The 19,511-nt window shown below is 45.8% G+C and overlaps 1 protein-coding gene across 1 annotated transcript; it reads right to left on the reverse strand.

The window, feature by feature from the left end:
* Positions 1–2,543: 2,543 nt before the first annotated feature.
* Positions 2,544–16,149, reverse strand: EIF4A3 (eukaryotic translation initiation factor 4A3). The gene is made up of 12 exons (XM_036837884.1): positions 15,906–16,149; positions 13,784–13,856; positions 13,098–13,164; positions 12,364–12,426; positions 11,389–11,521; positions 11,109–11,189; positions 9,002–9,143; positions 8,410–8,548; positions 7,275–7,390; positions 3,189–3,296; positions 2,961–3,088; positions 2,544–2,775 (listed from the first exon to the last, which is right to left on the reverse strand). The coding sequence occupies exons 1-12, from the start codon at positions 16,072–16,074 to the stop codon at positions 2,759–2,761; spliced, it is 1,236 nt and encodes a 411-aa protein (XP_036693779.1). The 5' UTR covers positions 16,075–16,149; the 3' UTR covers positions 2,544–2,758.
* Positions 16,150–19,511: the final 3,362 nt, after the last annotated feature.

Raw genomic sequence — 19,511 nt, forward strand, 5'->3', positions numbered from 1 at the left:
TTTCAGCTGTTTCAGTGACAGTGGATCTCGCGGTTCTGATTTGCAACTGAAGATGGTGAGCATCTTTCATGGACTCATTGTCACCCATAAATCTTCTCTGGTGAAGTGTCTGTTCAGGTATCTTGCCCATTTTTTACTTGGATTTGTTGACCTTATTATTGAGTTACAAAGTACATTGTTTTTCCATTGCTACCATAACAAATTACCACAATCTCTGTGGCTTAAAATAACACAGATTTATTCTATCACAGTTCTGTAGGTCAGAAATTTGACACGGTCAACTGGGCTAAATTAGGTGTCAGCAGGGCAGCTTCTTCTCTGGAGGCTCCAGGGGAGAATCTGCTCCCCTGCTCATGCAGGTTGTCGGCAGAATTCAGTCTCCTGAGTGTATGGGTGTGAGGTCCGCATGTCCCTGTGGTTGTCAGCCAGACGTCCTCCTCAGCTTCTAGAGGCTGCTCCGTATCCCGGCTCACGGCACCTTCATCTTCAAATCCAGCAATGGTGGGTTGAGTCCTTCTCACCCCTGAGAATCAATCCTGCCTCTTCCATTATACCACTCTCTGACCCACGGTAGCCCAGAGCATTCTTGACTTTAAAGGGCTCATGTGATTAGATAGGGTCCACCTGGATAATCCAGGATAATTTCATCTCAATCTTTAAGTTAATTACACCTGCAAAGTCCTTGCCATTTAATGTAGCATATTCACAGGTTCCAGGGATTAAGATGTGGGCATTTTGGGGGTACCACCATTCTACCTACACATAAAGTTCTTGATATTTTCTAGTTTAAGTCCTTTGTCAAGTATATGCTTTGCAAATATTTTCTCCCTTTGCTCATGCCCTTTTTGTCTTTAAGTATAATTTTAGAGGAGAAAGTGTAAGATTCCCCACCTGATTCTTGAGGTATAGTTCACATACCACACAATTTTACCACTTTAAAATGTACAATTCAGTACTTTTTAGTACATTCACAGAATTGTGCAACCCTTACCTCTGTCTAGTTCCAGAACATTTTCATCACCCCCAAAGAAGCCCTGTACCCTTTAGCAGTCACTCCCTATTTCCACCTCTCAGCCCCTAGAAAACCACTAATCTGGGCTTCCCTGGTGGCACAGTGGTTGAGAACCTGCCTGCCAATGCAGGGGACACGGGTTCGAGCCCTGGTTTGGGAAGATCCCACATGCCGCGGAGCAACTAGGCCCGTGAACCACAATTACTGAGCCTGCGCGTCTGGAGCCTGTGCTCCGCAACAAGAGAGGCCGCGACGGTGAGAGGCCCGCGCACCGCCATGAAGAGTGGCCCCCGCTCGCCGCAACTAGAGAAAGCCCTGGCACAGAAACGAAGACCCAACACAGCCATAAATAAATAAACAAATAATTAAAAAAAAAAACAAGCCACTAATCTGCTTTCTGTCCTATGGATTTACCCATTTGGGACATTTCACAGAAACAGAAACATTCTGGCCTTTTGTGACTAGCTTCTTCCAGTTAGCCTATTTTCAAGGTTCATCCATATTGCAACGTGTCAGCACTTCATTCTTTCCTATTGTCAAATAATATTCATGTGTACTTACCATATCTTTCAGTCGATGGGCACTTGGGTTATTTCCACTTTTCGGCTATTATGAATAATGCTGTGAACATTTCTGTCTAACCTGACACACCAGCCCCTTGTTTCAACACTTAGCCACCATGTGTTACAGCTGAACCCACCTGACCTGTGACGCTAGTGGCCCCAAGCACCTGCCCAAGAACCTGTACCCATGTGCGTCAGTGCCAATGTCCCATCGCTTCCCTCCCCGAGCCCCCAGTGATGCGCACTCCTTTCCTGGTGCTGGAGGACACTGGTGAGCTCACCTGTGCAGTCTGCACTCCAGACTACTGCCTACGCAGATGGACGCCCTCAAAGGGAAGTATTCTAATTGCTCCTACTGCCCAAGAGCCAGGCTGCTTTCCAAAGTCTGTACCTACTGACGACACCATCACGCCCCCCACACCTTCACCAACACTCAAGAGTTAATGGTTATGAAAACATAACACTTCTGAATCACCCCCAAGGATACACATTTCCGTGGATGTTTGCATTTCTTTGTTACCTTACTTGACAGCCATCTCAATTAGGTTAAGTTTCTCAGGTGTCTTACCTTCTGGCTTGTTTCCTGCTTGCCCCGCCCTGAATCACCGATGGTGCCCTGTGCACAACCCCTCCTCAGCTGTGACTTGTGGGCTCATTAGTCCAGAGGAAGACTGGCTGGTGAATCCTTCCGCCCGGTTATCTGCCCAGGGCGCCATCCTGCCCCTCTGCATCTGGGCACACAGACCCAGGCCAACCCAGAGAAAAGTATTTATGGTCTCAACTCCCCCACCTGCCGTCCATAAGAAATGGGATTGGGTACCAATCTGGGTAAGTGTGGAGAGGCCAGGCAGCTTACCACTTCCATTTCACCATCTTAAAGATCAAAAAAGAGTGAAATGACTGCCCAAGATCATACAGACAGCAGGTTACTAGAAAAGCTGGGGGCAAACAAAAATTAGAAATACAAATTAGAGTTTATGGGAAAAGTTTTAAATGTTTAATGAAAAAGACTTAAAGCAATGCATTATTTACATGTGGGTAAGAAAAGGTGGCAGAATCTCCAAAGTTTGTCGTGGGGGGGCTTTGAGAAGGGAGTTCACATAAAACCCATTAAATAGAAACTGCTCCTAAATATTTCCAAATTGATACAAAATAGGTGAACAGGCTCCAGCAAGCAGATTGTTCAAATCAGATCAGCAACTGAAAGAGAAGATAAACAAGAAGGAATAATACAAACAAAGTGAAAATTTGTAAATTTAACTAAAGGCTCACAAAAGACTTCTCGAAAACAAAAGAAAAAAAAGCGGGAAAAACCTCAAGTGCCCCAAACCAGGAACCAGGAAGCTCTCTCTAAAACAATCACAAATACGGATTTACTGTCTTACCGTTCATGGGCATCTCGTCAATCTGAGTGGAGTAGTACTGCTCAATGTCTCTGAGGATTCGGATATCATCATTCTTCACAAAATTAATGGCCACACCCTTTCGGCCATATCGACCTGATCGCCCAATTCTTCAACAATAAAGCAAAATCACTTCAGTAAACATAGCAAAAAAGGTTTCAGTAAATCCATCAACAAGAGTGAAACCAAAGAAAAGCTTGTGCTGCCTACCTGTGTATGTACAGCTCTCTGTTGTTGGGCAGGTCGTAATTAATGATGAGGGACACCTGGGGCACGTCCAGCCCCCGGGCCCAGACGTCTGTAGAAATGAGCACTCGGCTGCACAAAGAAAAAGGGTCAGACTGGCTACGAACACATCAGGGCCCCTCACACTGGCCCCTCTGCAGGCTGAAGCACAAGGGACAGCACCAGAAAGCCCCGTTCAGAAGGCACGTTTGGTATATTTCATTACTTAGGTCATGTGTGCTGATAAAAAAAAAAAAAAAATTGGCTATCCTTTACACTACACTACATTTAATTTGTTTAGAACCAGTCCCATACCAATAATTGGGAAGGACATTTTACTTTTGTCTAGCAAAAACTCAAGTACAGCGGCCTCACTGATTTTGGTGGTGTTTACAGTATCTTCAAATTAGAAATGCAACTCACACCTCTCTGTCCTTCACACAGGACAGAATCTGACACACCACAGACCCACACTATCCAATGCTGAGGCCACCAACCCACCAAGCACCGGAGTGGCTGGTCTGAAATGAGATTGTCTTACAGCGTAAAATTCACACTCGATTTGAATACTTAGTACAAAAATAATGCAAAAAACCTCATTAATATTTTTAATGTTGATTACATGTTGAAGTGATATGATATACTGGGTTAAATGACATATGTTTACTTGAATTATACTTCTATTGGACGTCGCTGGTCTAGAAGCATTCAAAGTCTGAAGGGACAGCAGAACAGGAGAAAATAATCCTGCCAGATAATCACATATAACTGGAGCCCTAGAGGAAGAAGAAAGGATGGAGCCAAAGCACCAACAGAGGGGTAAGGCCAAGAGTCACAGAAGTGCCAAACGGAAGGAATAAGACTGAATCACACATGGACCCATCAGCGTGAAACCACAGAAACAAAACACAAACAAAACAGACCTAAGAAGCAGCCTGCAGAGAAGACACTGTTTTACATAAGCAGCAGCAGGTGACATCCCCACAGGACCAACACAACCAGGAAACACCAAATACAGAGGGCCGACTGCATAGGCCACTTCATATAAGGGATTAGAATGTCTGCAGAGTTTGGTGTCCACAGGACTTCTGGGACCGATCCCGCTTGCATTGCCTCCTTCAACACGTCAGAAGGAGGTGTTTCAAGATGAAGCAGACATTTCCAAAGAAACTAAAACAGACATTTTGTTACCAGCAGACCCAAACTAAATACAGAAAGACATTCTTCAAGCACAAGGAAATGCATCCCTGGGACTTCCCTGATGGTCTAGTGGGTAAGACTGCACTCTCAATGCAGGGGGCCCAGGTTTGATCCCTGGTCGGGGAACTAGATCCTGCATGCATGCCGCAACTAAAGATCCCACGTGCCACAACTAAGACCTGGTGCAGCCAAAATAAATAAACAAATATGTATATATATGTATATATTAAAAAAAAAAAAAGAAATGCATCCCTGATGGAAGCTCAGAGATAAAGGAAAGACAGAAGAGTAACAAGTATGGTCAATATGCAGCATTCATTATATAAGTTTCATTATATAAAGCAAAAATTTCTTGTTGAGGTTGAAATATATGTAAATTAAAAAACATGACAACAGTGACAGAAGTCTGGGGGGTCACTGAAGTCAGGGTTTCAAGTTCTCTGTGCTCTCAGGGGAGATGGTAAAAGTACCAAGCAACCACAGCTGCTGATGACTTTTCAGGGCGACCACTAAATAACATAAAGAAATAAACATTTTCCAAAATAAAAAGTGGGGAAAAGGAATAACAACAACAACAACAAAAAATCCAAACTAAAGAAAGAAAAAAGAACCACAGAAGAGAAATGACAAGTAAGATACACTTATAAGATGGTCAATTTAAAACCAAATATATCAGTATTTACATTAAACGAAACTGGACTAAATGTTCCAGTTAAAAGACAATTATGGGCTTTCCTTGTGGGGTAGTGGTTAAGAATCTGCCTGCCAATGCAGGGGACACAAGTTCGACCTCTGGTCCAGGAAGATCCCACATGCCGCGGAGCAACTAAGCCTGTGTACCACAACTACTGAGCCTGTGCTCTAGAGCCCGCGCTCTAGAGCCCATGAGCCACAACTACTGAGCCCACGTGCCACAACTACTGAAGCCCACACGCCTCGAGCCCGTACTCTGCAACAAGAGAAGACACCACAATGAGAAGCCCGTGCACCGCAACAAAGAGTAGCCCCCCCTCACCGCAACTAGAGAAAGCCCCCGCGCAGCAATGAAGACCCAACACAGCCAAAAATAAATAAAATAAATTTTAAAAAAAAGACAGCAATTATCATTAAATTAAAAGAAAAGGAAAAATAAAACCCAACTATATGCTGGTTGCATGAAATCCATCTAAAGCTTAAGTCTACAAACCAGACGTGAAGGAAGACGGGTGGTACTAAGGAGACACCAAACGTTCAGAGCTGGTGCGGCTGGTCAGACAGAGCAGGATTCAGGACAAAAGCCCTAGTAGAGAAGGGCAGACACTTCCACAGCAAAAGCTAAATCCTCCAGAAATCTAGTAATTCTGAACTTGTACACTCAGGTGTCTGGACACATAACGCAAGAATGGACAGAACCCCCAAGAGGGATTTGCGGCAAGATGGCGGAAGAGTAAGACGCGGAGATCACCTTCCTTCCCACAGATACAGTAGAAATACATCTACACGTGGAACTGCTCCTACAGAACACCCACTGAACGCTGGCAGAAGACGTCAGACCTCCCAAAAGGCAAGAAAATCCCCACGTACTTGGCTGTGTGGATGAAAGGCTCTTGGTGCTCCAGCCAGGCATCAGGGCTGTGCCTCTGAGGTGGGAGAGCCAACTTCAGGACACTGGTCCACAAGAGACCTACCAGCTCCACGTAATACCAAACGGCAAAAATCTCTCAGAGATCTCGATCTCAACATCAAGACCCAGCTTCACTCAACGACCAGCAAGCTACAGGGCTGGACACCCTATGCCAAACAACTAGCAAGACAGGAACACAGCCCCATCCATTAGCAGGGAGGCTGCCTAAAATCATAAGGCCACAGACACCCCAAAACACACCACCAGACGTGGACGTGCCCACCAGAAAGACAAGATTCAACCTCATCCACCAGAACACAGGCAATAGTCCCCTCCACCAGGAAGCCTACACAACCCACTGAACCAACCTTACCCACTGGGGACAGATACCAAAAACAACGGGAACTACGAACCTGCAGCCTGTGAAAAGGAGACCCCAAACACAGTAAGATAAGCAAAATGAGACGACAGAAAAACACACAGCAGATGAAGGAGCAGGGTCAAAACACACCAGACCTAACAAATGAAGAGGAAATAGGTAGTCTACCTGAAAAAGAATTCAGAATAATGATAGTAAGGATGATCCAAAATCTTGGAAATAGAATAGACAAAATGCAAGAAACATTTAACAAGGACGTAGAAGAACTAAAGAGGAACCAAGCAACGATGAAAAACACAATAAATGAAATTAAAAATACTCTAGATGGGATCAATAGCAGAATAACTGAGGCAGAAGAAAGGATAAGTGACCTGGAAGAACCCCCAAGAGGAAAACCAGCACTCTCAACACTGATGAAACAAGACTTAAGGGCAAAAGGGTAATGATGCAGGTTTGAGAAATACAGCTAGCAACTGAAATCCAACACCACACAGCACCCATCTTGTCCAAGCACAGAGAACGTTTGTAAAACGACCCCGTGCTGGGCCACAAAGCAAGTCTGAATACACACTGAGGGGATGAAATCACACAAAGCAGGTTCTCTGGCCACAGTGGGATTAAGCTAAAACCAGTACAAAAAGATAAATAGAAAATCTCCATTTATTTGGAAACAGAAAAATACGCTTCTAAACAAGGCAACCGACCTACATAGTTAAGGCTAGTTCTCATCTCAGCCTAACCTATCACACCAGCAGTGGCTGCCCTGCTCACCAGCAAGTTGGTGACCTGCCCGAGCTCAGCTGTGGGGGGGAAAACTCGGGTAACACCCCGTAAATGCTGGCCCACAGCACCAGCACCAGGACCACAGCAGAGAGCTCAGCCAACCCACCTGGCGCCCGACCGGAACTCCTTCATGATGGACTCGCGCTCCTTCTGGGGCATGTCCCCGTGCATGGATGACACGGTGAAGTTGGCTTCCCTCATCTTCTCCGTCAGCCAGTCAACCTACAGATGGAATCAATAGATGCTGCCATAAGCTCACAAACCAGAGACTGTATACAGGATTTCACGCCAATTCCCTGCAGAACCAATTCGAATATTCATAAACAAGTGCTCTTAAAACTCAGGCTAGGGACTTCCCTAGTGGCGCAGTGGTTAAGAACCCGCCTGCCAACGCGGGGGACATGGGTTCGAGCCCTGGTCTGGGAAGATCCCACATGTCACGGAGCAACTAAGCCCGTGCGCCACAACTACTGAGCCTGCGAGCCACAACTCCTGAGCCTGTGTGCTGCAACTACTGAAGTCCGTGCGCTTAGAGCCCTTGCTCTGTAACAAGAGAAGCCACCACAATGAGAAGCCTGCACACCACAACGAAGAGTAGCCCCCGCTCGCCACAACTAGAGAAAGTCCACGCACAACAACGAAGACCCAGCACAGCCAAAAAAAAAAAAAAATACATATATATATATATAGATATAGATATATCTATATATATATATATAGATATATATATATATAAACAAAACTCAGGCTAATCCTCACTGGCTGTGTAGAAAACTTAATTTTGCCCAGCAAATATTGGGGCAAAAATTCTCTTAAAAGACAATATGTCACTGTTCTCATTTGAAATTTAAGTTTGAATCTTTTTTGGAATGTGGTCCAAATCTTCTTCCTATTCCAAGGAGAGCTGCCAGGGTTCTCAGCTCTGCCGGCACATCAGCATCACCTGGGAGCTCAAAGAACACGTGTCCGGGCCCCACCTGAACCAATGACCCAGAGCCTTCAGTCAAGGGACCAGATCAACACCCTGCACACGTTCCCTGGATACACCCGCTTGTCCGCTCATCGTCCAGGGTGACTTTGAGCTAAAGGGCAGAGCCCAGTGGCTGCCCGAGGAGACCATGTACCCAGAGCCTAAAGCATGTAATTCTGGTCCTCAACAGAAAATACCTGACCTAAGTTCTATGAAAACCGATCTTTGGTTTTCGCCACAAGGACATTAAAGAGCCAGGATGGCCACGCACCTTCCTCTTGGTGTTACAGAAGATAACAGCCTGAGTGATGGTCAGCGTGTCATAGAGGTCACACAGCGTGTCGAACTTCCACTCTTCTCTCTCCACAGCCACAAAAAACTGCTTGATGCCTTCTAGAGTCAGTTCATCACTGGAGGACAAACACAATCCTGTCAACTCATCCTTCCAACCAAAACTTGAGGACGTGCGCAGGCCAGGCGCTGTTCCAGGCACAGGCCCGACCCCCAGCGGCCCAGGAGCCTGGGCATTAAACTCCCGCCAGCCACATCCTCCTAGGAGTCGCCACTTCCACCGCAGGGGCCCAAGCCCTGGATCAGTATGAACCTTTAACCACACCTTATATATGGTTCTAAACAAAATGTTTGGCTGTTCAATAGTATACACATTTTACTGCCAATGGTAAATAATTCCGTTGATAAGTAAATACTATCAGCAAATTTTTAAATTTGGAATTACTGGATCAAAGGAGACTATATAAAAGCTGGCTTTTCAAAAGAGAAAATTAAAAAGAACTTTCATGTTTTAAAACCCAAATACAACTATGCTGTGTTTTAGTCCCACCTGAGAAGTAGGGCATCCTCACCGTTTCACCAAAATGCGGATAGGGTCGGTCATGAACTTGTTGGTCATCTCCAGGATCTCATGGGGCAGTGTGGCACTGATGAGCACCACCTGAGTGGCCGGGGGCAAGTACCTGTACACATCGTAGATCTGTTCTTTGAAACCTGGGATGAGGAATGAGACACACGGGGAATTTTTAAGGCTGCACACTTTGAAACAGAAGTTGCACATCAACTGTTCACATTTAACTGGATGCAGCGCTGTGACTGTAAGGTGCAAGATTTCACAAGGAATCTTCTTACAGAGCTGAACCAAATTCTTGCATCCCCTCTCCTCTCCCTGGTGTACTCTAGGGATCAGAGCCCCACCCAAGAGTCCTGGATGCCAACAGGTAAAAGCAACAGAAACCTGAGCCCTGAGCCCACAGCCTCAGACCCCTGCAGGTAGCTTCACATCTCAGTTCCAGCTGCTGCTGCCCTGTGAGGGTATGCATCCACTGTGGCCAGATCTGCCACATTTTAAATAAACCCAGAGATCTAGATTTTCACCAAAAAAATCTCCACTTAAAAAAAAATCTCCCACAGATACTGACCCATGTTGTACACCTGAAAATGTTACATGTCAATTATACCTTAATTTAAAAACCTCCCAATTAAATAATTCAACTAGTTTACATTATTTCATATGGTACAGGCTGAATAAAACCCGCTGGCAAGGGCTTCCCTGGTGGCGCAGTGGTTGAGAATCTGCCTGCTAATGCAGGGGACACGGGTTCGAGCCCTGGTCTGGGAAGATCCCACATGCCGCAGAGCAACTAGGCCCGTGAGCCACAACTACTGAGCCTGCGCGTCTGCAGCCTGTGCTCCGCAACAAGAGAGGCCGCGATAGTGAGAGGCCCGTGCACCGCGATGAAGAGTGGCCCCCGCTTGCCACAACTAGAGAAAGCCCTCGCACAGAAACGAAGACCCAACACAGCCAAAAATAAATAAATTAATAAAAAAAAAAAAAAACCCCCGCTGGCAAGCAGGACCTGGCCCCCGGGTCACCACACCACCACACCTGCAGGACGGGTTAGGAGGCCGGTGTGTGAGAAGGGGACAGGTGGCTGCAAGGTTCTGACTGCAGAGATCAGGGGGCCAGAAGCTACATTGCCGACACATTCCCAGTTGACATAGATGCCACTGGTTCTGGAGACCTCACTTTGTAGTAACTGTACCTTTAACTTAGCTGAAGAGCAGGGCCTCCAGGTAAGGGGCCCAAGACGGAGGTGGGGTGGAGGGCTGCTCCAAGGGGTGGCATCAGCCTCTAGGTTCCTGAGAGAACTGCTCAAGAACCAGGGAACAGGAAAACGCTTGGGAAGAACCCCATGAGTTACTGGTGACTCCTGAGAAGCAAAATATTCCCTTCACACCAGGCGACCCCAATGTCTAAGGGGACGACCCACCCGACCCCCTGGTATGGAAGTAAGACTGGAGAGGGGGTGTGCAGGGAGGGGAGGCGTGAAGACACCGTGAGGTACTGCCCGCAGCTGTTACTGAACCAAGGTGACAGCTGTCATTATGCATTTCCTAGTTGCTGTGCTAAGAGCACAACTGCTATGACTTACGGGTCCTCACATATTTGTCCTCATATGTTTTGGTAGAAATACATGAAATACAACCCAATTCTAGAAATTTATCTTGAAAAATAACCGATAAAAGAGTAAAAACAACCTGGACAACCAATAAAAAACAACTAGCGAAATAAATTATGGAACATCCAAACCACAAAATACCCTACTGCCATGAAACAAGATTTATTCAGCTGTCTGTTCCACCCCTTCACCACCACCAAGCATCTCTGCACCACATCCCAGCTCCACGCCTCAGCCATCTGTGCTCCCCCACCACACAACGAGCAGTACCCCATCAGTTTGGCTGAAATGCTGTTGTTCTGGTTGTCATCAGTCTTACAAACCACTACCATAAAAAAACCAGAGTTTTATGTTCCTAAGTGCACCCAGGGCATAACTGTTTTCCACAAAGAATATACTACTTACACTGAGTTCATTAGCTCCACATTTCAATTTTACGCTGTGAAAATTTAAGAATTTTACATCAACAGAAAATGAATTCTTTTGTTACTCATACCTTTATTCAACATTTCATCAGCCTCATCCAAAACCAACATCTTGATAGCACGTGTCCTCAAACTTCTGCGACGAATCATATCTATAAAATCAGATTTCGAAATAAGTAGACCTCAGGCTATAAGTAAAGAGCCAGCCATTTCAACCAGTTTTCACAGCATTTCAGGGACCTTCCCTCCACTTCTTACAAGTTACTCAAATGCAAAAATCCACCATGTAGCATATCAAATTGAAAATGGTCCTCTATTGTTTAAGCACTTTTTATAGACAAAAGCAATTACCAAAGACACGCCCAGGTGTGCCAGCGACAACATGCTGTCCATAATCCAGTTTCCTGATGTCCTCCCCCACGTTGGTGCCCCCAATGCAGGCATGGCACTGGACGTTCATGTAGTCACCCAAAGCAAGCAGGCCCTGAATTAAAACACAGATTCATGTTCAAGGTCTGCCCCAAGACCGCTATGAAGTCTGAAACATCTGAGTTCCCCCAAAATGAAGATTGTTTCTGTTCTAGTTTAAGATGACCACCTGGTATTGTTTATGCCATTATTTCTATCATAAAACTACAGAGAGCCCAAGTCTCCTCCTTCCACTCTTTTCTGCGCCAGAATGAAGTCAGTTTTACTGTTTTCTCATTATAAAAACAGTATGTATTAACTACAGAAAAATAAGAAAATATATAAAATTCATAATCCTATCCACCCACAAATGCTATTAACATCTTAATAGATACACTTCCAAAATGTTTATACTATGAAAACAAAATAGTTACAATTATTTTTTACAATTATTTTTAATTTTTTTGAAAGAAAAGTACGATCCTAAGATTGCAAAAAACTATCGGAATCACACAAGCTACACTAAAAATGACTTCATACAAACCAGCAACTCATATATGTGATTTATCACAAAATGTTAGGAATCAGGGAAAAAAAACCTGACAGAACAGAAAAACTGGATTAGATTAAGTCAATCAGTTGGCTTGAACAGCGTGGGGGTTAGGGAGGGAGGTTAGGTATGCCGGCCTACCTACCGACTGCATACACCCCTCAACCCCAGCCTAGTCAGATATCCACACAGACTTTACAATCAGCCCTCCCTAACCTTGGATCCAACCAACTTCACATCATGTAGTGTTGTAGTACATATTCATTTTTTTAAAACCTGCAAATAAATGGATCCATGCAGTTCAAACCTGTGTTGTTTAGGGTCAACTGTACCTGCAAATACGACAGTGCCATCTTTAACTGTCTTACCTTCTGGATCTGTACAGCTAACTCTCTCGTTGGAGCCAAGATCAAAGCTTGGGTTTCACGAACCTGGTAAAGTAATTTGTCAGAAAATAGAGAATCTCAGTATCTTCAAGGTAGACTGCACTAATTCAGACTCAGATCTATTTTGAATATTATCTCAAGTTAACCACACATCTGATTTCAGGTAAGCGAACCTGAATGTTACTAAATTGCATATCCAGTGATAATGGGTATACTGGTCAGGATTCTTGTTTACAGACAAGAATTTCCACTAGTTAAAAAAATCTCCCAGTTTACAGACACAGAAAACAAACTTATGGTTACCAAAGGGGAAAGGGTGGAGGGAGGCATAAATTAGGAGTCTGCGATTAAAATATACACGCTACTATGTAAAAAGAGAGATAACCAAAAAGGACCTACTGTATAGCACAGGGAACTATATATATATATATACACACACACATATATATCTGAATCACTTTGCTATACACCTGAAACTAACACAGCATTGTAAATCAGCTAAATTTCAATAAAAATTTTTAAAAAGACTATCAGTTTAAATAAAAAGGAATTTATGACAGAATATTAGCTCAGATATTAGTGTGCACTTAAGATTCTCTTTAAAAATGTGTTTAATCATTACAACTAGATATATTTAAGAACTGTACTTCTTGAACACTGTAGTTACAGAAGGTAAAGGAAGTATTTCCTAGGATTAAAGAGAAGTTTAAGATTACCTGAATATCCAAACACTGGAGGACAGAAATACTGAAGGTGGCTGTTTTGCCTGTACCAGACTGAGATCTAGTAAAGAAAACAAAGATAAATGGGATTCAGAGTGATGGGCTACATGCCACTGCTCCCATTCATGTAACCCCCGCCCCAGCAGTGCTCTGAGAAGATGAGCTGCAGAAGCACTGGGCAGCTTCTTCCAAGTCGATTCCCCCCCACCCCGACCAATATCTTAACTGCAAGGTGGTGGGACTCAGGCATAACATCACAACTTTTAAATCACTGGTGATAAGAACAGTAAATGTGGCCTTTGCATCAGGGGGTGATAGAGCTGCAGAATCTACAGAATGGGTGTTATAGGCGGCAAAAAAAAGATTCCCCTTTATATAATTCTTTTCTACGATTTCAGACTTTTTTTTTTTGTAAACGAGTGTTTAAAAATTAGGCAAATAGGGAATAATGCTATTAAAAGAGTATTATATACAATTCCATATGCCAAATAATAGGTTAAGTAAAGCTGGCTTAAAAAAAAAAGAAAGCTTTCTAGAGTGGAGGATGCAAAACTAAAAACAAACAGCCCATAGCTAAAGTCAAGGCAAGAGTTGGTAACGGCATCTGAATGAAGAAGCACTGAACTACACACTGCTGTGCTAACTAGCACCTGACTCCCCCTATGCATGAGCAGACTTACTGTGCAATGACATCTCTCCCTTTAATTATCTGCTTAATAGCTCGCTGCTGGATTGCTGATGGTTTTTCAAAACCTGTAAATTAAAACAGAAAAAATGAGCTCTAACCACTAGGACAGCATACTTGCAACCATACACTGGAGCTCCTTGTGCCGAGGATGTTATCTTTTTAAAATCCCCCACCCCCTCCTAACCCAATGTCCAACATACTGAGCTCTCAAGAAACAGCTGCTGAATGAAGTAGGCTGAAGTGGATTTTTATACTAACATACCACCTTATTTATACAGACACAATCTCTAAGGAACACTGTTGCAAAATATAGACATCCCAGTTAGGTTAAAAAAATGTTGGTGGTTACTCCTGGGGAATGGGGTGAGGGAGGCTCATATTTTACTCCAATTACTTGTGTATTGTTTGACTATATTACAATAACCTGCACTAATGGGGTTTTTTTGCTATTACTTTTTAAGTTAAAAAAAGGAATATAAACCCATCAGTGCTGTAGTCACCACTCCCCACCAGCAGTAAGTCTGCAGGTTGTTTGTTATCACCTACAACCCCATTTCATCTACTCCTCCTGCCTTGATGCAGCTACATGAACTACACCACCACCCCTCTACTGTCCAAGTAAACAAACAAAACTTTACATACAAATAATGTACTTTAATTAATTTTTGGTAGTCTTTTAAAATGTAGTACAATTTCCCATCTAACACAAAAGCAAATATAACAGATGATTTAAACCCCTCAGGATGACTCAGCAAGTAGATGGGAAACTAAAAACAGTGTTTTAGGGCAGGGACGTCCCGGGTGCCAAGAGGCAGGCAGGGCTGTCGGCCACACTACGAGGGCCAGCTGTAATGGTTCTTCACCTCCCATTCCCTCCGCACCTTCTCTGTGCTAGACTGTCATGACATCAAGGACTGTTGGATAAAAAAGATGTCCGTCCCAGTCCCAGGCATTAAGCACAGATGCTGATCACGCCTGTCTACATCCTCAGCCCGACCTCTTCCCAACTGCCTCCTTGACATCTCCTCCTGGATGGTTTACAAGTCCCTCAAGCTCTCCTCATTCAAGAAGAGCTCCCTCGAGTGCTCCCCGCCTGAGGAGAGGGCATCATCACCTGCCCAGTTACTCACACATCCAGGACTTTCGTCTCCTGCTCACATTCAACCCATCAGCAAACCCTGTTAGTACTCCATCTCCACCACAATACCATCATCACTCCCCTGGACTGGAGCAAAAGCCTCCTAACATCTCCTTGCTTCCTCTCCTGCCTCACCTCCCCCCATATCCAGACACCCAGGACCACCTCTGTGACTGTAAATCTGATCCCATCATTTCCCTGCTTAAAACCCTCCAATGGCCTCCCACTGCACTTAGAAATAAAATTCAAACTCTATCACTTCGCACCACGCTTTTCAAGATCTGTGCCCCCCCCACCCAAAACTCGCCCCTAGGCTCCCAGGACAGGGAGATTCTTTCTGTTCCTGGAATGCATAAGGCTCCCGGCTGCAGGGCCCTGGCACCAGCTGCCCAGTTCTACCATAATCTTCTCATAACAGGTTCCTTAGTCCAGATCTCAGCTCAAATGCCAGCCCCTCCTGGGAGCCCCCTTACCTATGTGCTCTACTAGTTTAACTCTCGCCTCCCACCGATCACTCTTGATTCCGTTATCCCGCTTTATTTTCTTTGTAGCCATTACCACTGACTATATAATCCTTCTCCCAAACATAACAAGCTCCCTAAGGCCTGCCTGGTTCACTACTAAGCCGCCAGTGCCTAGAGCCGCGCACGTTCCTAGCACCTGGCAGGTGCAAGACAATCATCCGCTGAATGAGTGACTCCGGGGTGCAAGGAGGACCCTGCAGACCTCGCTGGACCCTGCAGCCCTCGCGGGACCCAGCACGGAGCCCCGCCGGGAGAACAACACTCGAACTGGCCGACACAGACGGGGGTGGGGACACGTGCTGGGGGCGGGGGTCGCCCTTCAGGGCCCCCGGGCTCGGCCTCAGCCCCGACCCCCAGCCCCGGGGCGGCCGCACTCCCAGTCTCGGGAACCACCCCCGGCCGGGCCCCCCCCTCCCCGCGGGCGCCCCAGCCCGCGGCCCGAGCTCACCGACCGTAGGCGTAGATGCCGCGCAGCAGGTCCTCCCGCAGGCCCATGGTGTCGAACGTGGGGGTCACGTCCACCTCCTCACTGGTCTCGAATTCCACTTTGGTCATGTCTTCCTCTTTGAGCAGCCGCTTCCGCGCCGAGCCCGAGGTCGCCATTGTGGCCGTAGCCGCCATAATCCCGAGCAGGCTGAGACCCAAGCCCGCGCCTCAGAGGAAAGCGGAAGCAGGGCCCCGTGCCGCCGCTGCCCGGAACTGACGACATAGCACGCGCGTGCGTGCGTGCGTACGAGCGTGCGTCGGGGCCAAGCCTCGGAAGGGGCGGGGAGCTCCTGGTCACGTGAAAGGGGAAAGGGCGCCTGCAGCAGGGAAAGGGGCGGTGCTGCGGCTCTTGCGCGGGAGGGGCTCCCGCGGGATCTCGCGGAACCGGACTCCGCCCCCCCTTACAAATGGTGCGGAGGCGGCAGGGTGCTGGGATTAGTACTGGGTGTGGTACTCCCGGCCTGGCTCTTTGGCTGAGGTAGTCCTTTCCAGTTAATGGATCTTCCGCGCGGGACGGTAGACCTGGCGCCCCTGCAGACGGGCTGCGGACCGCGCCATGGCGACCCTGCTCCGGGCGGGGTCTCTAGGCGGCCCTGCTTCGAGTGGGAACCTGGGCGCGGGTCCCCACCTGTGCCCATTCTTTCGTGTGTACGCATGTTCCAACGTTGTCGCCGGCCGGGGACGCCGGCAAACGCATTACTACTCGTTATCACTGCCGCCCGATGGAAATCCTCACTGCACATCGTCTGCTTTGGAAAGTCTGGAATCTTTAACTGCCTGCTTGTCAGCTCTCACTTTAACACCCCCAGGCCGGTTTTTAACCCCCTAATGGAAAAGCCCCTACCCGGGGTCGAGTGTGTTGGGAGAGTAAGGGTCCTGCGACGGCCCCCGGCACCAGGACCCCCAGAACTGGCCGCGTGACCTTGGGCCGCGCCTTGCTGGACGGTGCGTCTGTCTGTTCATTAAGGCCCTGGATTCCGCGTGTCTGGTGGAGGTGCTGATAAATCCCGCCCTGCAGAAAAGATGACCCTGGAGGTGATGGCTTTCGGTTGACCTGCAGAATATTTCCAGTTATGCCATGTTACCCTAAACTTCTTTAAGTGCCTCTAAAAATCTGGCTCCTGAACCACCGTCACCACCTGACGTGCGTTCATCTGTGTTGTGTGAAAATAGCGTTTTTAACTTTGTGAAACTTACACTTGCCCAAGTGCAAGCTCTGTCCTTTCTCATTGTTTGCTTGTCTCGCATCACTGGGCACATCTTTAATCTCTTAACAGCCTCTTTCCAGGACTGCTTGAACGCTCTCCTGTTGTGAAGGTTAATTTAGTGAAAACTTTTAGCAGTAATCATTTTATCCACTAAACCAGGCACACTTGTGAATGCAGAGGTTTGCAGTATGTTGACAGCAAACAAGGAAATGAGGGGTCTTACTTGCCCTGAAGCTCTTGCCCTGACTTTGGAATATGTCCAGACCTTACAAGATAATTGACCTGATAAACATGCCTGATAAGGATGCCAGTATCAGTCAAATATTTATAAATTTGAATTTCTTTCTTAGACTTTAAAGTAAATAAAATGCAAATATAAGTTCTTATGTCTTCTCACTCCACAAAGAGTTATCCAGTACCCTCTCTGAAGTTGCCCACACTCTGTTTTGCAAGCTGTGCCCTAGGGCTGTGTTGTAAAATGCACACAGGTTTCAGACTTAGTATAAGAAAAGAATGTGAAAGACCTCATTAATAATTTTTATACTGATTATGTGTTGAAATGTCCATATTTTAGATACACTGAGTTAAAATATGTTATTTAAATTAATTTCACCCATTTCTTTTTACTTTTTAAAATATGGTTACTAGAAACATTTTAATTATATGTGGTATTCCTATTGGATGGTGCTGCTCTAGGTACTTAATAGCATGCGAAATAACCTTGCCAAGGGTATGGGGAAAGAGTGAACTGAAGATCGCTGACTTTATGAATCTGATATCAATGGGGAGGGGATGAAATTATTGCAGCACTCTTCTAAGTTTGAAGAGGATGATTGCCTCTTTTGTACTTATTGAGAGATTTTTGATCTTATTGATGATCCCCCTGGACTTGTCTCTTGCCTTCACACATTTATGATATTTTACGCCATTTTCCTGGCAATGTCCCTTTTGCTCAATGTCTGAATACACATCTTAAGGCCCTCTTCCTTTTGTTTGGCGCCAATAACTTTTTAACTTTTTAGGCCAGAGTCCATGAAGATGACAGGAGTCGGGTGGGCGTGGGCATGCAGTGTCAGGGAACAAAGGTCTCGAGCGAAACAGTGGCAACCAAGCAGACTTGGCCTTAGTACTCCTTGAGGTTCCTCTAATCAAAGGGGCTGACCCCTCCCCCAAGATAACGACAGAAGGGGCAGGTCCACCGGGAGGCCTCTTTGGGATGATAAGGAGTGTACCTTCACTCTTCCAGGAACTAGGAGCTGGCAGTGGGCACAATAGGTCATAGAGAGCCATGTTTTTATTACACAGGAAAGAGGGCTCTGGGTAATTGCAACCAGGATAAGAGCTCCTCTCAGGAGAAGAGATTTTTCTCTTTTTTTCTCAGACTCGGTGCCAATTTTCACAAGGCCTTTACGATGCTCACCAAAGGTCTCAGTGTCACTAAGATCCGAGATCCGAAATGCACTTTGCTTTTTTTTTTTTTTCTTCCTTTTTTTTGGCCTCACCAGGTGGCATGCAGGATCTTAGTTCCCCGACCAGGTATCGAAGCCAGGGCCCCCCCACTCCCCGCAGTGAATGGATGCGTGGAGTCCTAACCACTGGACCACCAGGGAATTCCCTGAAAAGCGCTTTGCTTTATCAACAGCAGGTGAGAATAACCTAGGCAGTCGTGTTTTGGAACATGCCTGGCTCTTTGCCCTATTTGTTAAAATACTTGCTCTGCGTAGCTATGTTATGCTGGACCTAAGCCTCCACAGTTGACCCTTGAGCAACATGGGGGTTGGGGGCGCCAACTCCCTGCATACTCGAAAATCCAAGTGTAACCTTTGACTCCCCGAAAACTTAACTACTAATAGCCTACTGTTGACCGGAAGCCTTACCCATAACATACAGTCGATTAACACATGTTGTATTTATATGTATTATACACTGTATTCTTACAATAAAGTAAGCTAGAGAAAAGAAAATGTCTGTGAAGAAAATCATAAGGAAGAGAAAATACATTTACGATACTGTACTGTAATGATCGATACTCCAAGTTTACATTGTCTGTTTGAAACAGAGCAGGACACAATGGTCCTTCCCCTCTGTCCTCCACCTGCCTTTTGTCTGTGGTAAAACTTTAGCTAAAGAATAAGTTAAGTCAGAGAAGTGGGAAAATGCAGAAACAAAAGAAAATTGTCCAAGACTAAATAATAAAAGTTTAGGCACTAAGCAAAGTCAAGGACCTTTTGTTCCTCCTCAAGGGCTATAGATAGTATTCTGAGCCGTGTCCTGTGAGCTGTCTTATAGATACTGAAACCCCCACCAGGTGGAAGAAGTTACATGATGACCAGACTGTAGCCATGACAGAAGCTGCCACAATCC

The sequence above is a fragment of the Balaenoptera musculus genome, chromosome 20 (assembly GCF_009873245.2).
Source record: "Balaenoptera musculus isolate JJ_BM4_2016_0621 chromosome 20, mBalMus1.pri.v3, whole genome shotgun sequence".
Lineage (NCBI taxonomy): Eukaryota > Metazoa > Chordata > Mammalia > Artiodactyla > Balaenopteridae > Balaenoptera > Balaenoptera musculus.